Here is a 20,341-nt window from a genome sequence, read left to right as displayed (position 1 = left end):
ACACACACACACACACACACACATATATATATATATATATATATATATATATATATTGTTAAGTAGTCCCATTTTTCCCTTTTCCTCTAAAGCATATGTAGGAAAAAAAATTGCTGATGTTGCTGGGTCACAGCATCAAAAGCCTGTAAATGTGTTGTGCGTGACAATAACTGCTTTTAAAACTGCCCCAATTATCCTTTGTTAATATGGTAATAATTACAAGACAATAGGGTTTCAAGAAATGTGAACAATTCGAATAATAGATGTAATGTTGGATAGCTAAAAATATCAGCACCCTTCGTAGCAGATTAGAAATGTATTTGCAAATTATTTTCAAAAATTGTTGCCTAAAATTCTTTTTTCTTGACTGTGACATTATACTTTATGATTCCCAATTTAGAACTCATTCCTTATTGGCTTGTATAGCCAAGAGTTTTTATTTTTGCATGTTAAGTGTTTTATGAAATGATAAGTATATCAAGCCTTTAAGTTCCTGCAACATAATAGCCTGAAAGTACCAACTTAATCTATTTTTCAAAAGTGACTTTATTTTGTACATGACACACTAATTGTAGATAATTTTGGCATTCTACAATTATAAGCTAGGGATCAAATTTGGTAGGCTTACAATGTTTCTAAGCTCCTAAGAATATCAACAAATAATGAAAACCATCATAAAAAGTTGAGTAAATTTCACAGATTATCCTACTGTGTTTTTCAGGTTCTACTAGCTAATGATAATTGATTAAGTAGCTGTCTTTAATTTTCATTTTTAAGTGATCCATATATCAGTAGTTTTTCTGCTATACAGATTCAATGCAATGCCAATTGAAATTCCAACACTATATTTCACAGAACTAGAAAAAATAATCCAAAACTTCATTTGGAACCACGACAGCCCTAGAATAGCAAAAGCCAACCTAGGAAACAGAGAATGGCAGCAGATATAACAATTCCCAAATTGAAACTATACTACAAAGCCACTGTGATAAAAACAGCATGGTACTGGCAAAGAAACAGACCTGAAGATCAGTGGAACAGACTGGAAGACACAAAAACAACTCCAGATGTACTCAGCTATGTCATCTTTGACAAAGGAGCTGACCATCCTCACTGTAGGAGATAGTCTCTTTAATAAATGGTGTTGGGAAAACTGGATTTCAACCTGCCAAAGATTAAAACTAGGCCCTTATTTTTCACCATGCACTAAACTAAAATACAAGTGGATTAAAGATCTAAATATTAAAAAAGAAACACTAAACTCACTGGAAAATATGTTAGGCAGAACTCTTGAAGACATTGGCATAGGAAAAGACTTTATGAACAAATCCTCAGTAGCACAGGAACTAGCAGAAAGAATCAACAACTGGGATCTCATCTTATTAAAAAGCTTCTGCACTGCAAAGGAAACCATCAACAGAACTAAAAGACAACCTACCATGTGGAAAAATATTTTTACCAGCTGCACCTCAGACAAAGGACTCTTACTAGAATATATAAAGAACTCAAAACAATCAGCAACCCCAAATATAAAGACCCAATTCAAAAATGGGCATCTGAAATGAACAGACATTTCTCAGACAAAGAAGTAAAAGCAGTAAGTAAATATATGAAAAAATGTTCCACATCACTGATCATTTGAGAGATGCAGATGAAAACACTGAGATTCCACCTCACCCCACAAAGAGTGGCAGCTATCAAGAAATCAACCAATAACAAATGTTGGCAGGGTTGTGGGGAGAAAGAAATCCTTCTCCATTGTTGGTGGGAGTGCAGACTGGTGCAACCACTATGGAAATAAATATGGAGATACCTCAAAGAGCTGGGACTAGAGGTTCCATTGGACCCAGCCATCCCTCTGCTGGGTATCTTTCCAAAATAATTAAAAGAATCATATCACAGTGATATATGCACACCCATGTTTATAGCGGCACAGTTTGTAATAGCTACAACTTGGAAACAGTCCATTTGCCCATAATTTGGAGACTGGACAAAGAAGATGTGGTTTTTCAATAAAATGCAATACTACTCAGCCTTAAAGAATGATAAATTAGATTCATTCTTAGGAAAATGGATACATATTGAAGATATACTCCTAAGTGAAATATATAAGTCACAAGTGTAAATACCGAATAATTTCTCTGGTGTGAAAAACTATAATAGTGCATGAGATCCTAATGAAATAATTGACAATGTGAAATAGGAAGAAAAAGGCTAAGGGCATAGGGAAAGTGGGATGAGTTTAGAAATAAAGTGTTTGTAAAGGGAGTGGGGAGGAGGGGGTGGAGGGAGGACAGGGACAAGGGACAAGGGGAAAAAATGAGAACCAAGACCTGTCATGTATAGGTACAAGATCCCAATGATGAATGCAACTGTATATATACCTAAAAGGTACCAATAAACTCAATGAGAGAAAAAAACAAATATCAGTTAGGTTTTTATAATACTAATGGACATTGCCTAAACACATGGACATGTATTGAAGCAACTTGTTCATGTTACCAATACAAGGGGAAAAAATGAGAACCAAGACCTGTCATGTATAGGTACAAGATCCCAATGATGAATGCAACTGTATATATACCTAAAAGGTACCAATAAACTCAATGAGAGAAAAAAACAAATATCAGTTAGGTTTTTATAATACTAATGGACATTGCCTAAACACATGGACATGTATTGAAGCAACTTGTTCATGTTACCAATTATAATCAGCTGTTTCTTTTATCATTGATTCTCCATATTGTATCTAGACATTTGGCCCATCAACACATTTTATTATGGGTGTCTATTTACTATATATCCCAAAATCGTTCAAGAACTGAGGAAGGTATCCCAACCTGAAAGCACATGATGTGCAAAAGAACAGGAGTACTAAACATTTGCTCCTATAGCTTCAGATTTTCAAGAGTGTATTGCTTCCTAGTTGTCCTTAGGATTAAATCCAAACACTCAAAACTGACTTTTGAAAAGCCAACTATAAAAAATAAATAAATGAACAAGATTGCTTCAGGGAGCAACCAGTTCTAAATAGAATAAATGCTGGTCAGCGAACCTATGCATGCAGATGTGGGGGTAGCCTCTCCAAGGAGATTAAAACACTGAGCATAATAAAAGTATGTTATGTGCATCTATCTGTATGTCAAAACAAACCCATTATTCTACATAACTGATCTGTACTAAAAAATTTTAATAAAATATAAAAACCCAACCATAGCATAATTATTATGTTCCAATTAAAAATAGCCAACCACAAATTGATTCCACTATACCTATCGAACTTATTTCATTTTTTCCAAGCAACCCTAGACTCCAACCAATCCATTTTATTTTATTTTTTCAATCCTATGCCTTAACACATGCCTTTTGATGCCTATCAGTGCTGCCCTCCTCATGCCCAGTGCAAATTGTCCAAGGCTCAACTGCAGTGACATTCCTTATTCATATAAGGCCTTTCCTGAGAACCCCTAATATGTGCTCAGTCCCTTAATTGATTCCTTCAGTAGTGAACATTCACTCTGGTGTTTTTGCTGGCTATTTTTTCAGATATACTTTCCAACTTCTTATTTTACTGAGGGAGGCTGACCGCTACTGGCAGCAGTAGTGGACTTGTATATTCACTGCTGAGGATCTTTCAGTGGGAGGTACTAGCAGATCAGCAATTGAGAGGAGAAGTCAAACAGTGACAGGATCCCTTTACTGACAACCATGGCTTCTGTCAAAAGGTCTTCTCCCTGAACCTCCTTTTCAGATTCTACTGACTGCACCTTCTCCTTAGCATTTCAGGCCTTAGGGAGAAAAGTCTTTTTATCCCAGTTTGAATGGGACCTTTGTTTACTGCAAGAAGCTTGGCTAATTCAGTTTATCATTTTCCTGAAGCCAGAAGAGAGTCTACCCCCGAAAAAAAAGCCCATATTTTTTACTCATGATTGTTCTTTTCAGAAATTTGGAATACATTCTCAAGAACAAAGCAAGAGCCATTTGATTGACGTCATGTGTGCTCAATTGTGGTGTTCTTGATTGGAAATTAATCAGTGCTTCAGCCAAGAGACAGCTTTTACTCTTTACTAACATCAGGGTTGAGTTCAGGATCTGGTACATAATTTGTAGGGCCTGGTGAAAAATGAAATTCAGAGCCCCTTATTTAAGAAAGCCATTGAGCTAGATGTAGGGGCACACAATCCCAGCTACTCTGGAGCCTGAAGCAGAATATTGCAAGTTCGAGGCCAGCCTGGACAACATAATGAGACCCTGTCTCAAAAGCACTAATACTTTTGTGATGGCAACAACAGTGCATTAAACCCAGCATGTGACTCTTCCAGTGTAGAACTGTGTGACTGCACAAGTTACACATCTCAAGGAGTTGACCCTAATTGAAGTCTCTGCCTACCCAGGGTCATTATACATCCAGGTGGTAGTGTCGGAATTATCATGCAGTGTGAATCTGAAGAGCTCATGAAAGACATAGAGTCCAGAAGGGCAAGAGGGGATTGTTAGAGCCTGAGATTATTTCTATAGTGACAGGGGAAAAAGGGGAAATATTTTAGTAGAGGAAACATTTATATGCAAGGAAATAAGAGGAAACTAGGGAAGGTAAGAAAGCCATTAGAATAAAATATAAGTCTGACCACAAATGAAAGGAGAGAAGGTTGAATGGAAATAACCTGGTATGTCATGCAGTTTCCCAGAGGAGCTACACAGTTACTTAGTGGTTATTGAGCCGCTCTCTTTCAGGGAAGTCCATGTGTGATCCCTCAAATGACTCCATATCCCCATCACACACAGACATTGGTAAGGAGCAGTATGTGGGAAGATTGACTTTGGTGTAGTGCAGTCATGGATTTCAGTGTTTAATAGCTGGGATCCTTCATTAGTTCTAAGTCCCTATAATGGGAGGCTTTCATGTTCTCCTGGTCACCATGGTTGCTGTTAGGAGCAGATATTTTAAATCATCTTCTATAGTTTAAATGGATAAGAGCTGTGAGCCACTTAAACTTGAATCCTTCAGTAGACCTTCCTTGACCCCTAAAGTTACTCGACTATCTCTGCCATATCCTTTGTCATTCCCTGTGTGTTCTCTTCAATATTCATCTCAGTATATTATAATTGCTTATTTATTCTTTCTTCATTATTAGTTTATTTTCTCTTTGAGAAAAGGATTTTTTTTTCTGTTTGACTGCTACACCCCCTGTGCCTAGTTCAGTGACTAACATAGCATAAATAAACTTGCTGAAACAAATTGGGAGATATTCTAGAAAATACTTGGCCTCTGTTCTTCAAATATATCAGTGATATGAAGGTCAAAGAAAGGTAAGTGACTATTTAGATTAAAGAAGGCTAAGGAGTCGATGACAACTAAATGCAATGTATGAGCTTAGACCAGGAAATGAAAATGCAGCTATAAAGGCCATTAATGGGGTAATTGTCATACTCAGAATAGAGTGTGCAAAAGATTATAGTATTAAAGCCATGTTAGATTTCCTGGCTTTGAAATTGGGCTGAGGTTACGTATGATAATGGCTTTGCTCTTAAGAAATAAATAATGAAGCTTTTAAGGATAAAGGAGAGTGATATTTGCAAAGAATATTGAAATGGTTCAGACAAAAGTATATAATATACAGCTATTAGTATATATACACATACGCAGACTGAATGATAAATGCTAAAATGGCACAAAATGTTATAATTGATGAATCTAGGTGAAGAATATGTGGGGATTCTTAAAGCATTCCTGAAAATATTCTATAAACTTGATATTACATAAAAACAAAATCCTCTTTAATGAATAAACAACAAAAGGATGACAACCTTTAGAGGTATCTATAAAGAATCTAGCAATGTAGGTACTGATTGAACACTCACAGAAGAAGTTATGAAGATATGCCAAGTAGGAAGCCATCCAAGCCAGTTTTAAATGTAAATGAGAAGTGAGGAAGTGGAAGGCAATAAAGATGACGTTGGGTTTGGCCAGTGTCTTCTGAGAAGCCACTGAACACAGGTTTAGAGGCCAGAATGAAGTTACTTAGCAAGATAGTCAAAAACGAGGAAAATGCTTTGTATCCCCTCCCTGTAAAATTCTTTCAGTTATTAAAAGGTTAAAATGTAAGACCTATCTGACTTAATTGATTATTTCTTCCATACATAAAAGAATTCTATAAATCATTTTACTTGGTCAATCTTTGGTAATTTTTAGTTTGTAGATATAAAAACAAATTTTTAGTTTTTAGATATAGGATTCTATATTATTACAAGTAACCTTCATTAATACTTATTACTACAAAATAGCAATGATGGTCAATCACCATGTTCTATTTAATTGTAACTATGTGAAATTGTCCGTTCTGTATAGAAGAACAAAAAAATTTAACAAGTGTGGTTAAGTCTTTTCTTAATTTAATAAATAATAAATATGAAATGCAACATATAGAGTTTACTATTTGAGTATATTTAGGTAGAATTTTATCTTAGTGAGTACAATAATAAATTGTAACTTTTAAGAGCCTAAAATGACCTACTTATAGTATGTACGGTTTTACTGTTTAACTCCATTCTTCATAGGATTGCTATTTATAACCACTTTCTTCAACCCTGGGGGATTTAGTAGGATTAAAGAATCTGATTTACTTTATATTTAAAGATTTTTTTCTTCCATCTTTGCTCAGCTAGTGGAATCCATGATGAATTCTCATCTCCAAGGGGTAAGCTGTTTTTAGTAAAGCCCAGTAGATGCCTTATGACTCCTTAGAAATAGCATTGATTCCTTCTTTTCCCCGTGTTTTGTTTCTTCCCGAATGACAGAATCCTTGTAGACAAAATTCTCATGCTTAAGTACTGTTAAGCATGTAACGATTTTAGTTTTATCCGTATAAGTTGTTTATGTAACAATTTTATGAGCTCATATCAAAGAAATAAATAAGCACGTTTTACATTCTACTTATTGAGTATGACTAAAACTAGAATGAGGAACTCCAGTAATAGAAGAGGGGCCAGAGTCATATAGGGATGAGGATTAGAGAGTAGGTATGGTGTCCTGGACATAGTAGGGGCAACAGACTGGGAGCAGAGAACAGATGAGTAAGTGTGTGTGTGTGTGTGTGTGTGTGTGTGTGTGTCGTGCCGGTGATCAAAACTGGAACCTTTTGTATTCTAGGCAAACACTACCACTGAGCTACACCCCCAGCCCAGACAATGAATGGATGTTTTGGAGGTTAGGCTGAGTAATGATTAGAACTAAGGTGTTCTCTCATTTTTGGGGTGTACCATACCACAGAGAGAAAGGTCAGTGTATTTCAGAAACTGTACAATTGTCAACCTAAAGACATTATAAATAGCAAATAAATAGAATACACTTAAAACGGAGCATAAATGAAAAGTAATCTTTACTCTCACTGTGTGCTCGTATTTCATTCATGAGCAAGAAAACCTTTCAGTTATTGTTGTTATGATAATCAAAAAAGGTTACATGTAGTCCATCTTCAAATCTTTTCCTTTAGTTCTAGAAAGGAAACCAAAGGAGAAAATTTTCATTCTGCCGATGGAGAACCACTAAGTAAAGAGCACATTAGGCTCTGACAAATTCCATAGCACAACACATTATTATTTTACAATTTGTTTTTGAAAAGGGTATTTGTGTTGACCAATGAACAGGATAAAAAATGAAAATTTGTTTAGAAACAGGTTAGAAATATACAGTTGTATAGCAGTTGTGAATCTCCTTTTAAGGAGGTTGCTCCAAAGGATGTCATTAATAATCTTGTCAGGTGCTTACAAAGCATGTGTCTGTCAGCAGAATTAGAGAATCACCCAACTGGAAAACAGGTTTCACAATATCCTGAGACCTATTTTGTTCATTAGAGAGGAAAATAGCTTGTTTTAAGTCTAAATTGACATGCTTGCTAATTTCAGCAGCAAAAGCTGTTCATTGTGGTCAGATTTAATTTAGAGTCTAGGAAGGTTCCGATTAAAGTTGATCAAGTTACTTTTACAACATACTTCTCAAATGATCTTTGAAGTTCTCAAAGAAGAAAAGAAAAAAAGTATAGCAAACATTGAATGCAATACCTAAAAGTGGAAACCAGAGAAATGGTCTAGTTGTTTCAGTATGAACTAATATAAAATCAAAGGAAAATAACCTAATAATTTTATATAAAATATATATTAGAGCATTAATCATAATTTTCATTTAAATTGTACACAATACCACATATATTTGTTCAGCGCTACATCTGTAGCCCCCAGAGCAACAACTAACACTTGAAAAATATTTATTACCATGAATGAATGAGTCAATGAATGAATGCATATACTTTGCAGGCTACATGTATTTAAAATTCTGTATTAAATTTGAGGTAGAGATTTTACTTTTTCTGAGGTTTCTGGGTAAATCTAAAAAATAAAAGCAATTATTGAATGTATTCGGACATTTGAGAGTAGGCAGTTCCAAAGCAACTTTTCAGCTTGCTGTGTTACAGATGACCTGACCAGAGTATCACAGTGCAACCCTGGAAAACAAATTATTTTGTAAAATCTGTCTGCCACTTTATGCTTCCAACTTGAAAATTTGTTCAGTTCGCTCCAACTTACTTATGCTACTTACTTCAATAGCTGTCTTTGGCAATTTGTTCCATATTTCAAACACACTTTTGTGTAAAGAAACCATAAAAGTTAGAAACCTGAAAATTGGATTTTTCTTCTGAGCAATCACAGCTTACAAATGTGGAAAATTTGTTAAAAGTTAGCCCCACCAATTCTTCGATAGAGAGAGGAAAAACTGCTTAAAATAGATGTACAATGTTTGGATAAGTTTTTCCTGTTAATGTTACCAAAGCAATTGAACTTAAATCACAAAGCCTGTCTTCCTGTCTCTTCACAAAAGAAGCACTAGAGAATGATCAAAATTTGGCCTTTCCAAAGACAAAAATCCATGGAAAATCTGTAGAAGTCAAAGACATAATTGATAACTGAGTTCATAAATATTTCTATCTACCACATTTCATCACTTTCATCTGGTAATAGAAAAGCATCATATTTAAAATCAGACAGAACTTTTGGCAGGGTCATTAGTGTGATTATTAAGATACTACAAATGAGGAAACGCGTAGAACATCTATCACATAGTGGCTGTGACGAAGAGTAAATATTAAGTTTACTTTCCCTAATTAAAACTTATTCAGCTTTAGGATCAGAACAAGATTGATATAGTACTTTTTACAGTTTTTTTCTAAATAACTGAGATCTGGATCTTTCAGTGCAGAGAGACTAAGATGACAGATTCAAGAGATGGATTCTTGAAGAGCAGAGGGCTTTCTTAATGATTAGCATTGCTACCTATAAATTAAAATGTTGGGTTTTTTTCTATCTGGTATTTTAAGCAATATTAAAATCATTTATACTACAGAAGAAAATGAATACTTACATCCATTCTCATGTTCTCCAAAATTGCCTAATCATAAAAGTTAAGTAGGGAATTTATGACAAATGCAGATTCCCAGAGCATCATTGTACTAAGTCATTAGTGCTGGGAAGGAGAAATAGAGTTTAGTGACTCGTATGGGCAGGCAGCTTTGAGGAAAGACTGATAGCACTCAAGCATGTCACCTCCTTTCCCATGTGAGGAATCACAGATACAAAAAAGTTTACTAATATCTCTTTTTTTATTGAGTTTATTGGTACATTTTAGGTATACAGTGCAGTTACATTCATTACTGGGATCTTGTACCTCTACATGACAGGTCTTCGTTCTCATTTTTTCTCTTTGTCCCTGCCCTCCCTGATATCTCTTAAATCACTTCCTGTTTCTTGTTTTTAAAATTAATACACACCTTAATATTGACACCACATAAAATTAGATTTCAAGTGTAAATAGCTTTTTTAAAAAATACATTCTCATAATTTGGAATTAAGTGGCTTATGTATACACAAGTACTCTGAAATTACTCCATCTGAGCTCTACAAGAGGGAAACAAAGCTATAATCAAGATTTTCAAGTGAAATACTTTTTGATATCTAAGAGTGAAAATATTTCTTGTTCAGTTATTTTCTCTGAAGAGATATCTAGTAACATCTTTATTTCTAAAAGTGTTTTGGCTGGTTTGAAAATTGCACTTTACTTTGTGTTGCATAACACATACAGAAAATGTACAAAGCTGGAGAACCCCAATATTAAGTGGTGTTTATTTTTTCAGGCAACACTGCAGGATTTGGAACAGAGGCGCCCCCAGTTGGAAGAACTCATTACTGCTGCCCAGAATTTGAAAAACAAAACCAGCAATCAAGAGGCTAGAACAGTCATTACTGACCAAAGTAAGTTTTTTTTGCAAGTATTGGGAATTCAAGGCAAGAAACATGAAAATTTTTGATAACAACTTAAATTCATATATTCCAATCACACTTACTTATAAAAAGAGTGTGAAATCATTGTAAAGGATAACTATTATACTGAGTAAGATTTCCAGTTCATAACATTGTCTTTCAATGACTGAATATAAATTCCACTGAATAGAGGACCTAAAATTTTCGTCAATTCATAGCATGGTGGGTGTGGTTGTTACTTGTATATTTGGACTGGCAACCGTGGAGGTGCCAGTCTCTTCATTCTGTTCTTCCTTTTTAGTCTCAGCAGACAGCCCCTTCCGGAACCTTTCAGACCTGTTGTGACACTTGCAGATATGGATATCTCTCTCTGCTGCTTTGATTCCCCTCCCACATCCACACTTTGTAATATTAAAAATCACACTCATCAGGGCATAGTGGCACCTACCTATAATCCCAGCATTCTGGGAGGGTGCAGCAGGAAGACTGGAAGTTTGAGCCAAGCCTGGGCAACTTAGTGAGACCCTGCCTCAAAATATGAAATTAAAAAATGGGTTGGCGATATAGCTCAGTGAAAAAGCTCTGGGTCCAAACCCTAATACCAGGAGAAAAACGAAACTCATCGTACCATACTGGGGTGGGCAGGAGCTTTGGGATGCTGTGTAAGTCCCACCTGCTGCTCCTTTCTAGAGTGGTTCAGAGTAACTGTGGTGTCAGTAGCAGTGCATAGCATCAAAAAGAGAGATAAGGGCCGGGGATTTAGCTCAGCGGTTCGGTGGCCTGCTTTGCAAGCACAAGGACCCAAGTTCAATCCCCGGTACCAAAAAAAATAAATAAATAAAATAAAAAAATAAAAATGAGAGAGAGAGAGAGAAGGCCACATAGAACTACTCCTATCCAATTTTTCTTAGAAAGTCTCCTCAGGAATGAAGCCCATATCACCTCTGCTATTGGTTCTCTGGTGTCTAATTTTCTCCGTTCCCTCCACCTACCTATATGCATCACTGTTGACTTTTCTAACTTTGTATGTAATATCTCCTCCTTTCCCTTCTCCAACCAGAGCAGTGTTTTCTGGTGCAGGAATGGAGGAAACCTTCCCATAATCATCCTTTTTTCTTCCATGTATTGTACGTTATACATGGCCTAGACTTTTGTCCACATATCTATATCCTTGTAATTTACTTTCTCCTCCATTAACCTTAAGGAAGCAGATTCAAATGCCTGGTTGCCAATACAGTGGTGAAAGGGAAAGCATAACCAGAATAAAAGGTTAATATCTGAAAAGTATTATCAGTCACTCTTATATAAATAAGTAAATACTTAGTGATTCTAGTTGCTTTTTATTGACTACCTTGTAAGTGTCAGATGGTGTATACATGTTATATATAACAGATCTTTACAGAATCCATTAAGTCCATTTTATAGATCAGTAAACAGCTTCCACAAACAGTTAATAAAACTGCTTAAGCTTAAAAGAATTGGGGAGCAGAACTTGAAATTTGTAAAAGTCTTTTGGCTTTGAAAATCTGTGCTCCTTTTAGTCTGTTTTCTACTTCCCATTTTGTTTTGTTGCTTTTGTTAATGACCTTAGTAGGTAGAAATAAATATTTTTTGGTCTGCAATTATATATTTTTTATTCTATTGCAAAAGACATTTCCTTTTTCACTACAGTGGTTGTTAATTAAAATAGGCTGGTCTCTGTTTTGAAAATTTACTTAGTGCTGTTGAAACAGTAAATTTGGACATAGGCTAATGTATTCATTGAGCATCACTAACCACAGGGTAACAAATACACTCCCAAGCCTTGGTGGCTCAATGCAGTGGAAGTTTGCTTTTTATTCTGAAACTTTCCAGAATTCTTCTGGTCCTATTCTGGGACCCAGTCTTCTTACATCTTTTGTATTTAGAACATCTGTCTTATGCCTTTACTGAGCAGATGTGGAATGAGTGTTACTCATGAAACTTGTCATGAACTAGACCTGGAAGTGGCATATGTTAATTTTGTTCATAGTCTGTTGGCTGACTGGAACTGGTCACATAGTCACATCTTAACTGGTAGGGAAGTGAGAAAATTTTGACCAATATTGAACTAAAAAAAGAAGATGTGGGGGGGCAGTAGTTAATCTCTGTGGATCTATGAAAGTTGTAAAATGTGGTTTCTGTATGCAGCCTGGCAAGGGCAAAAGTGCCTGTAATAATCAACATAGATAGCTGTTGAGTTGATAGGTCAGAGTGTTCCTCTCCCAAACTAGAACAATGAGAAATCTCCACCCGATTGCAACACTGGCCCAAAATAGTGAACCTTAATGAATGATGTATTCAGTGAGACACTGAATTTCCAGTGAATAGGTAAATGTTCTGTTTCTTGCCTAAACAATATAAAAATTTGGTGAAAGTGTTTATACCAGTCTGAACATACTATACAGGAAATCATAGGTTATTTTGCTAATGAAACCTGACTTCCCTAAGAGGAAAATAACACTAATACATTTTATAGTATCTGTTCAACATTATCTAAATACTTTCCATTATCCCTTACAATTTTCTTTTCATATTGCATTGACTTTTTCAATGCTGTAGGTTACAGTTGCATGACTAGAGGGCAACTTTGTATTTCTCTACTAATATCCAGTGATTTGAATAATTCTATGTGTCTAAGCTCCTATCTTTTAGGAATGATGCCTTTATGAATATTTGAAGGGTAATGGAAAGATTACAATCGAAATGGTCCATAGAAGTATTTTCTTAAATTCGAGTGTCTGTTGAAACATGGCATGACAGTTCATTAAATGTCTAAGCTAAAATGTTAGGTCCAGATATGCCTAGAGTTGCTAATGCTCATGCTAGCATAATTCCAACAAGATATGTTATCCAAACAATGGCATTTCTATCCCTGCTGTGTTTCAATTTTTCTCCCCACTTGAAGTCTATGAAAGGGGTGGAAATTCAATGCTCATCAAGTGTGAGTAGTGTTCAAAGTAGAATTTTCTTAGTATAGATTTGGTTTTTAGGGGAAGGGAAGAAATGAAATACTTGTTCATAAAACTGTATTTCCACATTTTACAATTTTGTTCTTCCGTTTTTATTCCCCCAAAACTTCTAGAAATACTTAAATAGGAATCAACGAAATAAAAATATTTAATATGTGTATATATTGAAACTTTTTCCCCTTTGTGTAAATCCTAGTTTATAACTTTGAACAGTGTGGGAAATCTATACATAGTTATTACATTCTGTCAAGAGAAAAGTCCAGTAAAAAAGCGATTCTGCTCTACTGCTAATATTCACGCCAAAATTCAAATAATTGGGTCTGCAAAAACCAAACATTTTTACTATACAAAGCTATTTCCATGATATCTGTTAGGTTTGGGTTTATAGTGATCAAAATCATGTTAAAAATTCTACAGAAGTACAAGTGATAAATTCTTCTTGATGTTTTCTGATGTTCATATTTCTTGCTTTTCTTCACTGTTTTGATTATTAACCATTTCTATGACTTTTTTCTGCAAAAGGGCTGGATCAGGGGACTGAAAAAAATTAAGAACAATTTAATTTGCCTTTTTGAGGTGTCCAGATTATGCTAAACTCTTTTCTGTGTCCATTAATACTCCATAGCACGACACCATCATGCTTTAGAGAGGATAGGGATAAAAAGAACTGCTTCTCTTATTACTCTATTTATTTCACAAACAATATTACTGAGCATGGATTCATTGACATTTGTACTTCAGAACCTTGCTAGTGTAGCCTTTCCTTTCATAGCCTCATTACCATTTTAAAGATACATAGTTAATAGCACATGTAGGCTTTGAAGGCAGGCTACCTGGATTTGCCCCTTAGTTTTGTGATCCTGAACAAATGACTAATCTCAATAAATTATCAGATCTCAGTTTCAACCTGCAAGGTTGGGAGAATTAAATAAGGACTTAAATAAGGATTGGGGCCATAAGAACTAAAGGAATATTAGTTCTTATTTTGATTACTATATATTTGATTACTTCAAATGCCTAGTGGGTAAGCCATTAATGAGCTTTTTTGGGTAGCAATTTGATTATTTTACCACCAAAGCTAGGGTGGGGATGGGGGTAAGGTTCAAAAGACCAAAAGGAGAAGATAGCTTTGGAAAAGAGGGAGTAAGTTATACACCCAGACTTCATCAAATGTTTGGAAGAGTCAGCCAAGAAATTCATGTAAGTTATTTTATTTTCAATATTCATTATAAATATAGGAGATAGGTACTGCTCTTACCATTTTAGAGAAAAGAAACAAGCTGAGAGGACTTAGAAATTTGTTCAAGAACTTAGGAAGATGGTAGTTGAGGGACTAGAATTGAAACCTACAACTGTATAATTTTAAGGCCTGAGAAACATCAATCAGAAAAGGATGGTTAGTCAAAAACTAGGAAAGAGTATTTATTTGCAAATTTTAAATGTCAGGACTAACCTCAAGTTACTAGAATCTGAATATAATTTATATTCAGGATTGCTCGTATTTAAACTTCTATCTTGTATTTTTTCAGTGTCTAAATATAAAGCTCTCTCTTCCAGGTATTGTAGATCATGGACTAGTGCAATTCAGTAATCTATTATCTTTGTGACCTTGGCCTAGTCAATTTATTTCTATTTGTCATGGTTCTCTCATCTGTTGTATGGGGGGGCCAAAATGGTACTTAATCTTGTAGAATGCTTATGAAGGGCAAATTACATGATATTTCTAGTGTAACTATGTATCACATCCTAGATGCTCATTAAATGACATACATTGTCATGGTAAAATTAATTTGGTACTGAGGAACCGGACAATGGAGCTATGAAAGGGATGCTACATGGATTTTTTAAAAAACAATTATACCAGGAGAAAATCTTCTGGAGCAGAATGCCAAATCTGAAGAATGAGTTGTTTCTTTTGGAATTATTTTTCATTTAAGGCTTTTACAAAACAGTCCAGAATTCTTTGAGAAATTTGGTGACAACTTATGAATTTTAAGAAAATGAATTCACATTGTGTTGCTTAAAGAGCTCATATATTGGGCTATGGAAGGGAGAATGTTCTGCCATATGAGAATAAAAATACTCTCAAGGGATTTTTGAATTAATTGACAGTTCTATAGCAGCTTTGTCAAGCCATCATTCATTGCTGCAACCAAATATATAAAATGCTTCACAGAAAAATAAAAAGGCCATGTTGTTCTCTGCATTTCTATAAAATCTCTTTTGCTATTGGCAGCCAATATCTCCCTCTGAGGTACTGTGTAATAGAGGGTTGCTTATTTTAGAAGAAGTGGAGTCAACCACGTAAATTTCCTCTTTTTTTTTTTTTTTGACATCTAGCACCCGCTGTCAACCTGCTATAGCTACAAGCAGCTCTCAAAATTTACATCCACCAGGATGCCGCTGGCAACCAGAGTTCAGTTTAGTTCAACAAACATTTGAATGCTTACTCTGTGCCAGTTCATATCAGAGGTGATGGAGGAAATACAGGGAGGAATCAAATTCAGCCTTTGTATTAAAAGAGTTTACAATCAATTGTGGGTATTTGGACAAACATGTTTAGGCAAGGCAGACTACAAGTACTACCATAGAGCGATATTATAGGCTATTGAGAGAGAACAAGAGAAAAGATTGGGTGTGAATGAGTGGTTCCTGGAATGCATCCAAGGGGAGGTTACATTTGATCTAGTTGTGAATAGAACTTTGAGAAACAGGCAAAGGCTAGAGAGGGAAGGGTTTCAGGAAGTGATGATAGGAGAATACATAGTAGACCTATATTAGTAGTGGTATGACAGATAAATTTATAGAGGCGGGGTTGTACGTGTGCATGTGTTTTGTGGAAAAAGGAGTAAATTGTGAGGTAAGAAAGAGGCAGTAGAACCCATGCTGGAGCAGTGCCAATGGATTGAAAAGAAAGAAGTGAAATTGTGATCTACAATGCAGCTAGAAGTTGTAGAGTTTTAACATGAATTAGATGTATGCAACTGAAGATGTAAGGAGGACCCGTGTCTAAGAATTTGAGAGTAAGTGCTTTAATAAGGGTAATGTAACAACTAGAGACAAATTCAGGGCAAGGGGTTGATTATAAGATACAAAACAATATGCTTAAGATGTAACTAGATGATCATAATAAGATACTTAAAAAATGGTTGAAGACACAAGTAGAGATATCAGGAGTGAAGTAACATCTACACACTGATTTGGAAGTTATCTGGAATAGCTCGTTTACATAGAGAGTGCCAGATGAAAAGAAAAGTGAGCCTATGGAAGAACTTAGAAGTTGGTTTACATTTAAGAAATGTACTAAGAACAGGTAGTGCTACTCATTTCTCCATTTCAGGCGCACTTACACACACACACACACACACACACACACACAAGAATGAATTCATAGTGTTAAATTGTGTTTTGTTTTCTCTATCTACTGCTGGATAATTACTTAAATAACTTAAAATCTTCCTGATTCTTAGTGATACTTTGAATAAAATGAAAAATCATGGAAACTCTTTGAGGCTTAAATATTATTATATAGAAAAGGTTTCTGGTCCAACCTGCAGTATACCAGGAAAACTAGCTATTACCATTTGCCATCTATGGCTAATAAACTTGGGTATTTTGGTAAGAATTTAAATACTGCAGGCTTCTTTGTATCAAATAGTTTGGTTTACAATTATAAGTGATGTAGTGCCCCACATCTGTCAGCAAAGCAGAATGGTTCAAGTTCTTCTAGCCAAATAGTTTGTGCTGAAGTCCTTCCTTTTGATAACTAACTGGATTAAAATGTCATATGCACTGTTCGGTAATGCTTTTGTCTGAAAAATTCATCCAGATTATCCTTTTCTAAAGTCTCATGTTGTAAGATTGCACTTACATGATCATTTTTAACCTTCATCACTAGAGTGTAGAATGCTGCTGTTTACATATATTTTGTTATGTCTAATAATTATGGAGATTCTTCCTCTGGCAACTTTTTTTAACATTATGACCAAAGCAGAGAAAATTTCTGAATTTCCACTTATGTTGAAGCTAAAAGAAATCTCCAAAGATGGTGTGTTAGTCAGCTTTCTGTTACTTTAACAGATACCTAAGATAATCCACCTAAAAATAGAAAAGGTTTATTTTTGCTCACAGTTTTGCAGGTTTCAGTCTATCATCAGTTGATTCTGCTGCTCTGGCTCTGTGGCCAGGCAGCACATCATTAAAGAAAGCATGTGACAGAGTACAAGTAACCTCATGTGCGTGTCAGAGAGAGAAAATGAGAAAGACAGACAGCGATACACCAGGGTCCACCACTCCCCTAATGACCTGAAGCCCTCCCACAGGCGCTGCCTCTGAATATTTCCACCACCTCTCAGTAACGTCACTCTGGGGAGCAAATCATTACCGTGTGGACTTTGGGTGACATTTAAGATCCAAGCTTTAGCAGATGGTATATCTGGTCTTCCTTTATACCTTCTTGGAAAGATTACACTATTTTGCACAATCAATGTTACAAGAAAAACTAAAAGATAAAGGTTTCGTTCACTTTTGCATTCTTCTAAGCCATACCAGTACAATAAGGTAATAGAAATATATAGACTTGTGTTGGTCTTTTAAAACAATGATACTTCACCTGCTCTTCATGAGGAGTTTGGTTTCGTATTATGTGTTGTAGAAACCACTAACAGAAGGCATAATCCTGTTGGGCTGTAAAATGAGGAAATAGCTTATTTATTACAAGAATTTATAAATTTCTCAGCATTATAGAATAGCAGGGTATGTATTAGTGTTGGACACCATACAAACATGCTGGGCACCATACAGACATATCTCGGGGCATGGCATAGTACAGAGAATGGGACATATTTTTTAGCATCTGGTAGGGCAACCAAAATGCCTGTTTCACTTCAGTAACTAACTCAAAACATATCCCAGCTTTGGATATAGCTCAGTTGGTAGAACACTTGCCTAGGGTGAAGCCCTGAGTTCCATCCCTAGCTTGGGAAGAAGAAAGAAAAAAGTGTCCCAGGAAACTCCAGAATATGAAACATTTCAGATAATTTGGAGCTGTCACAATTTTCACTTATTTATGGGACAAATATTATAGAATTTTATTCAGATTCTAAAATATCTTCTAGAATAATACTTTAAATTTGTGTTCTGTTCTCTGCAGTTTGGACAAAGAACTCTAATATGTATATAAGTTTCACAAGAGTCCCTAAGGTAGGTCTTATGCTCATTAAATAAATGAGGGAACCACAGACCAAAAATGTTAATACCTTGTTCAAGGTCACACAGCTGAGAAATAGTACAAACAGGATTTTACTGAACTATTTTGACTCTAAAATTGTGTGTTAAATGTGTCAACATACTCGAAACCTAGCTCAAAAAAGACTACTTTCACTGAAAGTTTAAATAGGTAGGTAGATGAATAACTCAACAAAGTGAAGCTGCATTTTGATACTCATTTTAAATTGAAAATACCATAAAATGCATTGAATATGACTAACCCACCAGACATCCTCCCCTAGCAAATCAATGCACAGTAGAATATTTAGCATTTATCCACATAATTGTGCAGCTGACTAGAAACTGCCCCTGCCAAGCGTAGCAAGAGAGTAGTGTATTATATGTCACTAGCCCAGGAAAATGTCAAAATTCAAAGTATGATTTATACTGAGCGTATATTAATTTTCCACCACTGTAAGGTCAAAAATTCCTAAGTCAAAATATATATAATATACAAATACATATGTATTCTTATATGCTCATATGCAGAGAGAGTTATAAATTTTGTATGTATAAATTTTATACTAGTATATTTATATAAATTATCACCTTGTGATCATTCATGTCTATTAAGTCTAATGTATTGGAAATGTATTGACTCACTGGTTTTAAAGATGCTCAGAGGGACCAATTCATATGCTTTTAATCAAAATCACATTTAAACCCTTTTAGAAAAATAAGAAGCTAACATATGGATCAAACAAGCAACAACAAACAAAAAACCTTCCAGAGGAAGTACAAGAAACTGGTACTAGAGATAAGGTGGGGGAGGCACTCCCTTATGAAGTGCCAGAGGTTAGGAACCCCAAACATTGTTTGGGGTCTCCATGTAGTATGTTTTACTTCCCTGAACGAAATCATAAACTTCAAACTGTTACTCTTTTTTAATTCCTGTAACTCTAATATCTTGTTCTGAAAATCAGAGACATGTCATGAATACTAACTGAATGGAGAGTCTCACAGGAGAGCTACAAGCTGCGGTCAATATCCCCATGATGAGTCAGGGTTACAAAGAATGAGTTTAAAAAGCAAATCAACAATAAAACAAGTGAAACCCCCAAACAAACACACCCAGACTTTGAAATAGTATCTGAAATTTTCATCTTAAGGGCTGAGAGTCTTTTTAATGCAGTCTTTTGTATCGTAGCAGGTCTAATAAATACCTTGGTCTATTCCCTACATTTTCCCTGCAAAATACAACCTACTAGGCCATTTGAAATGTTCTTCAGTTCACTTTTGGAGGCTCTTCCGATTTGAACTAAATGGAAATGAATGTAAACAGAGGTCTCTTAATCTTGAAAAGCTTAGCTTCCCACCAGTCACAATATTGAAAGTAGAAATTTGGGTTAGGATTTTCCTGAATGAAAATTTATTTTTCTTTTTATCATGGGGTCCAATAAAAGCGGTCAGAAAATTCAAATCAGGAGAAGCTATAATTTAAGACAAAATGAGAAACTGAATTTTTATTATATAAAAACAGCAGTATGTTCTACTATTCCCTAGGAATAGTAGAACAAATATCAATGCATGGCAGCTAACAAGCTGTGCTGTGGCCATTAAAAATATTACATTCACTGGCTTTACACTTCATTAGGTAGGTAGTGTGTTTTACATATTTTAAGACTTAAAACAACCAGACTGACAATGTTACAGTGCATCAGTAAATACCAAAATCTGGGTTGGTCAATTGGGAGTTATTTAACAATGTTGATATAGTTTGTTTTAATTAAATAGTATGGTGGCATTATTTTTGTCTCCTGATTCTATCTATC

At 35.2% G+C, this 20,341-nt stretch overlaps 1 protein-coding gene across 6 annotated transcripts in view; it reads left to right on the top strand.

Annotated features, from left to right (window-relative positions):
* Dmd (dystrophin) overlaps window positions 1-20,341 on the top strand; it is a 2,130,457-nt gene that overhangs the window by 1,512,319 nt on the left and 597,797 nt on the right. For all 6 annotated transcript variants that reach the window (XM_033760401.1, XM_033760400.1, XM_033760399.1 and 3 more), the window contains exon 52: window positions 10,185-10,302. In XM_033760401.1, coding sequence (XP_033616292.1) covers window positions 10,185-10,302 — 118 coding nt within the window. The remainder of the gene's footprint in view (window positions 1-10,184; window positions 10,303-20,341) is intronic.

Source organism: Fukomys damarensis, unplaced genomic scaffold (assembly GCF_012274545.1).
Source record: "Fukomys damarensis isolate Sample0158 unplaced genomic scaffold, DMR_v1.0_HiC HiC_scaffold_39, whole genome shotgun sequence".
Classification (NCBI taxonomy): domain Eukaryota; kingdom Metazoa; phylum Chordata; class Mammalia; order Rodentia; family Bathyergidae; genus Fukomys; species Fukomys damarensis.
The sequence above is the reverse complement of the archived record's forward strand: the minus strand, read 5'-3'. Positions and strand labels throughout refer to the sequence as shown.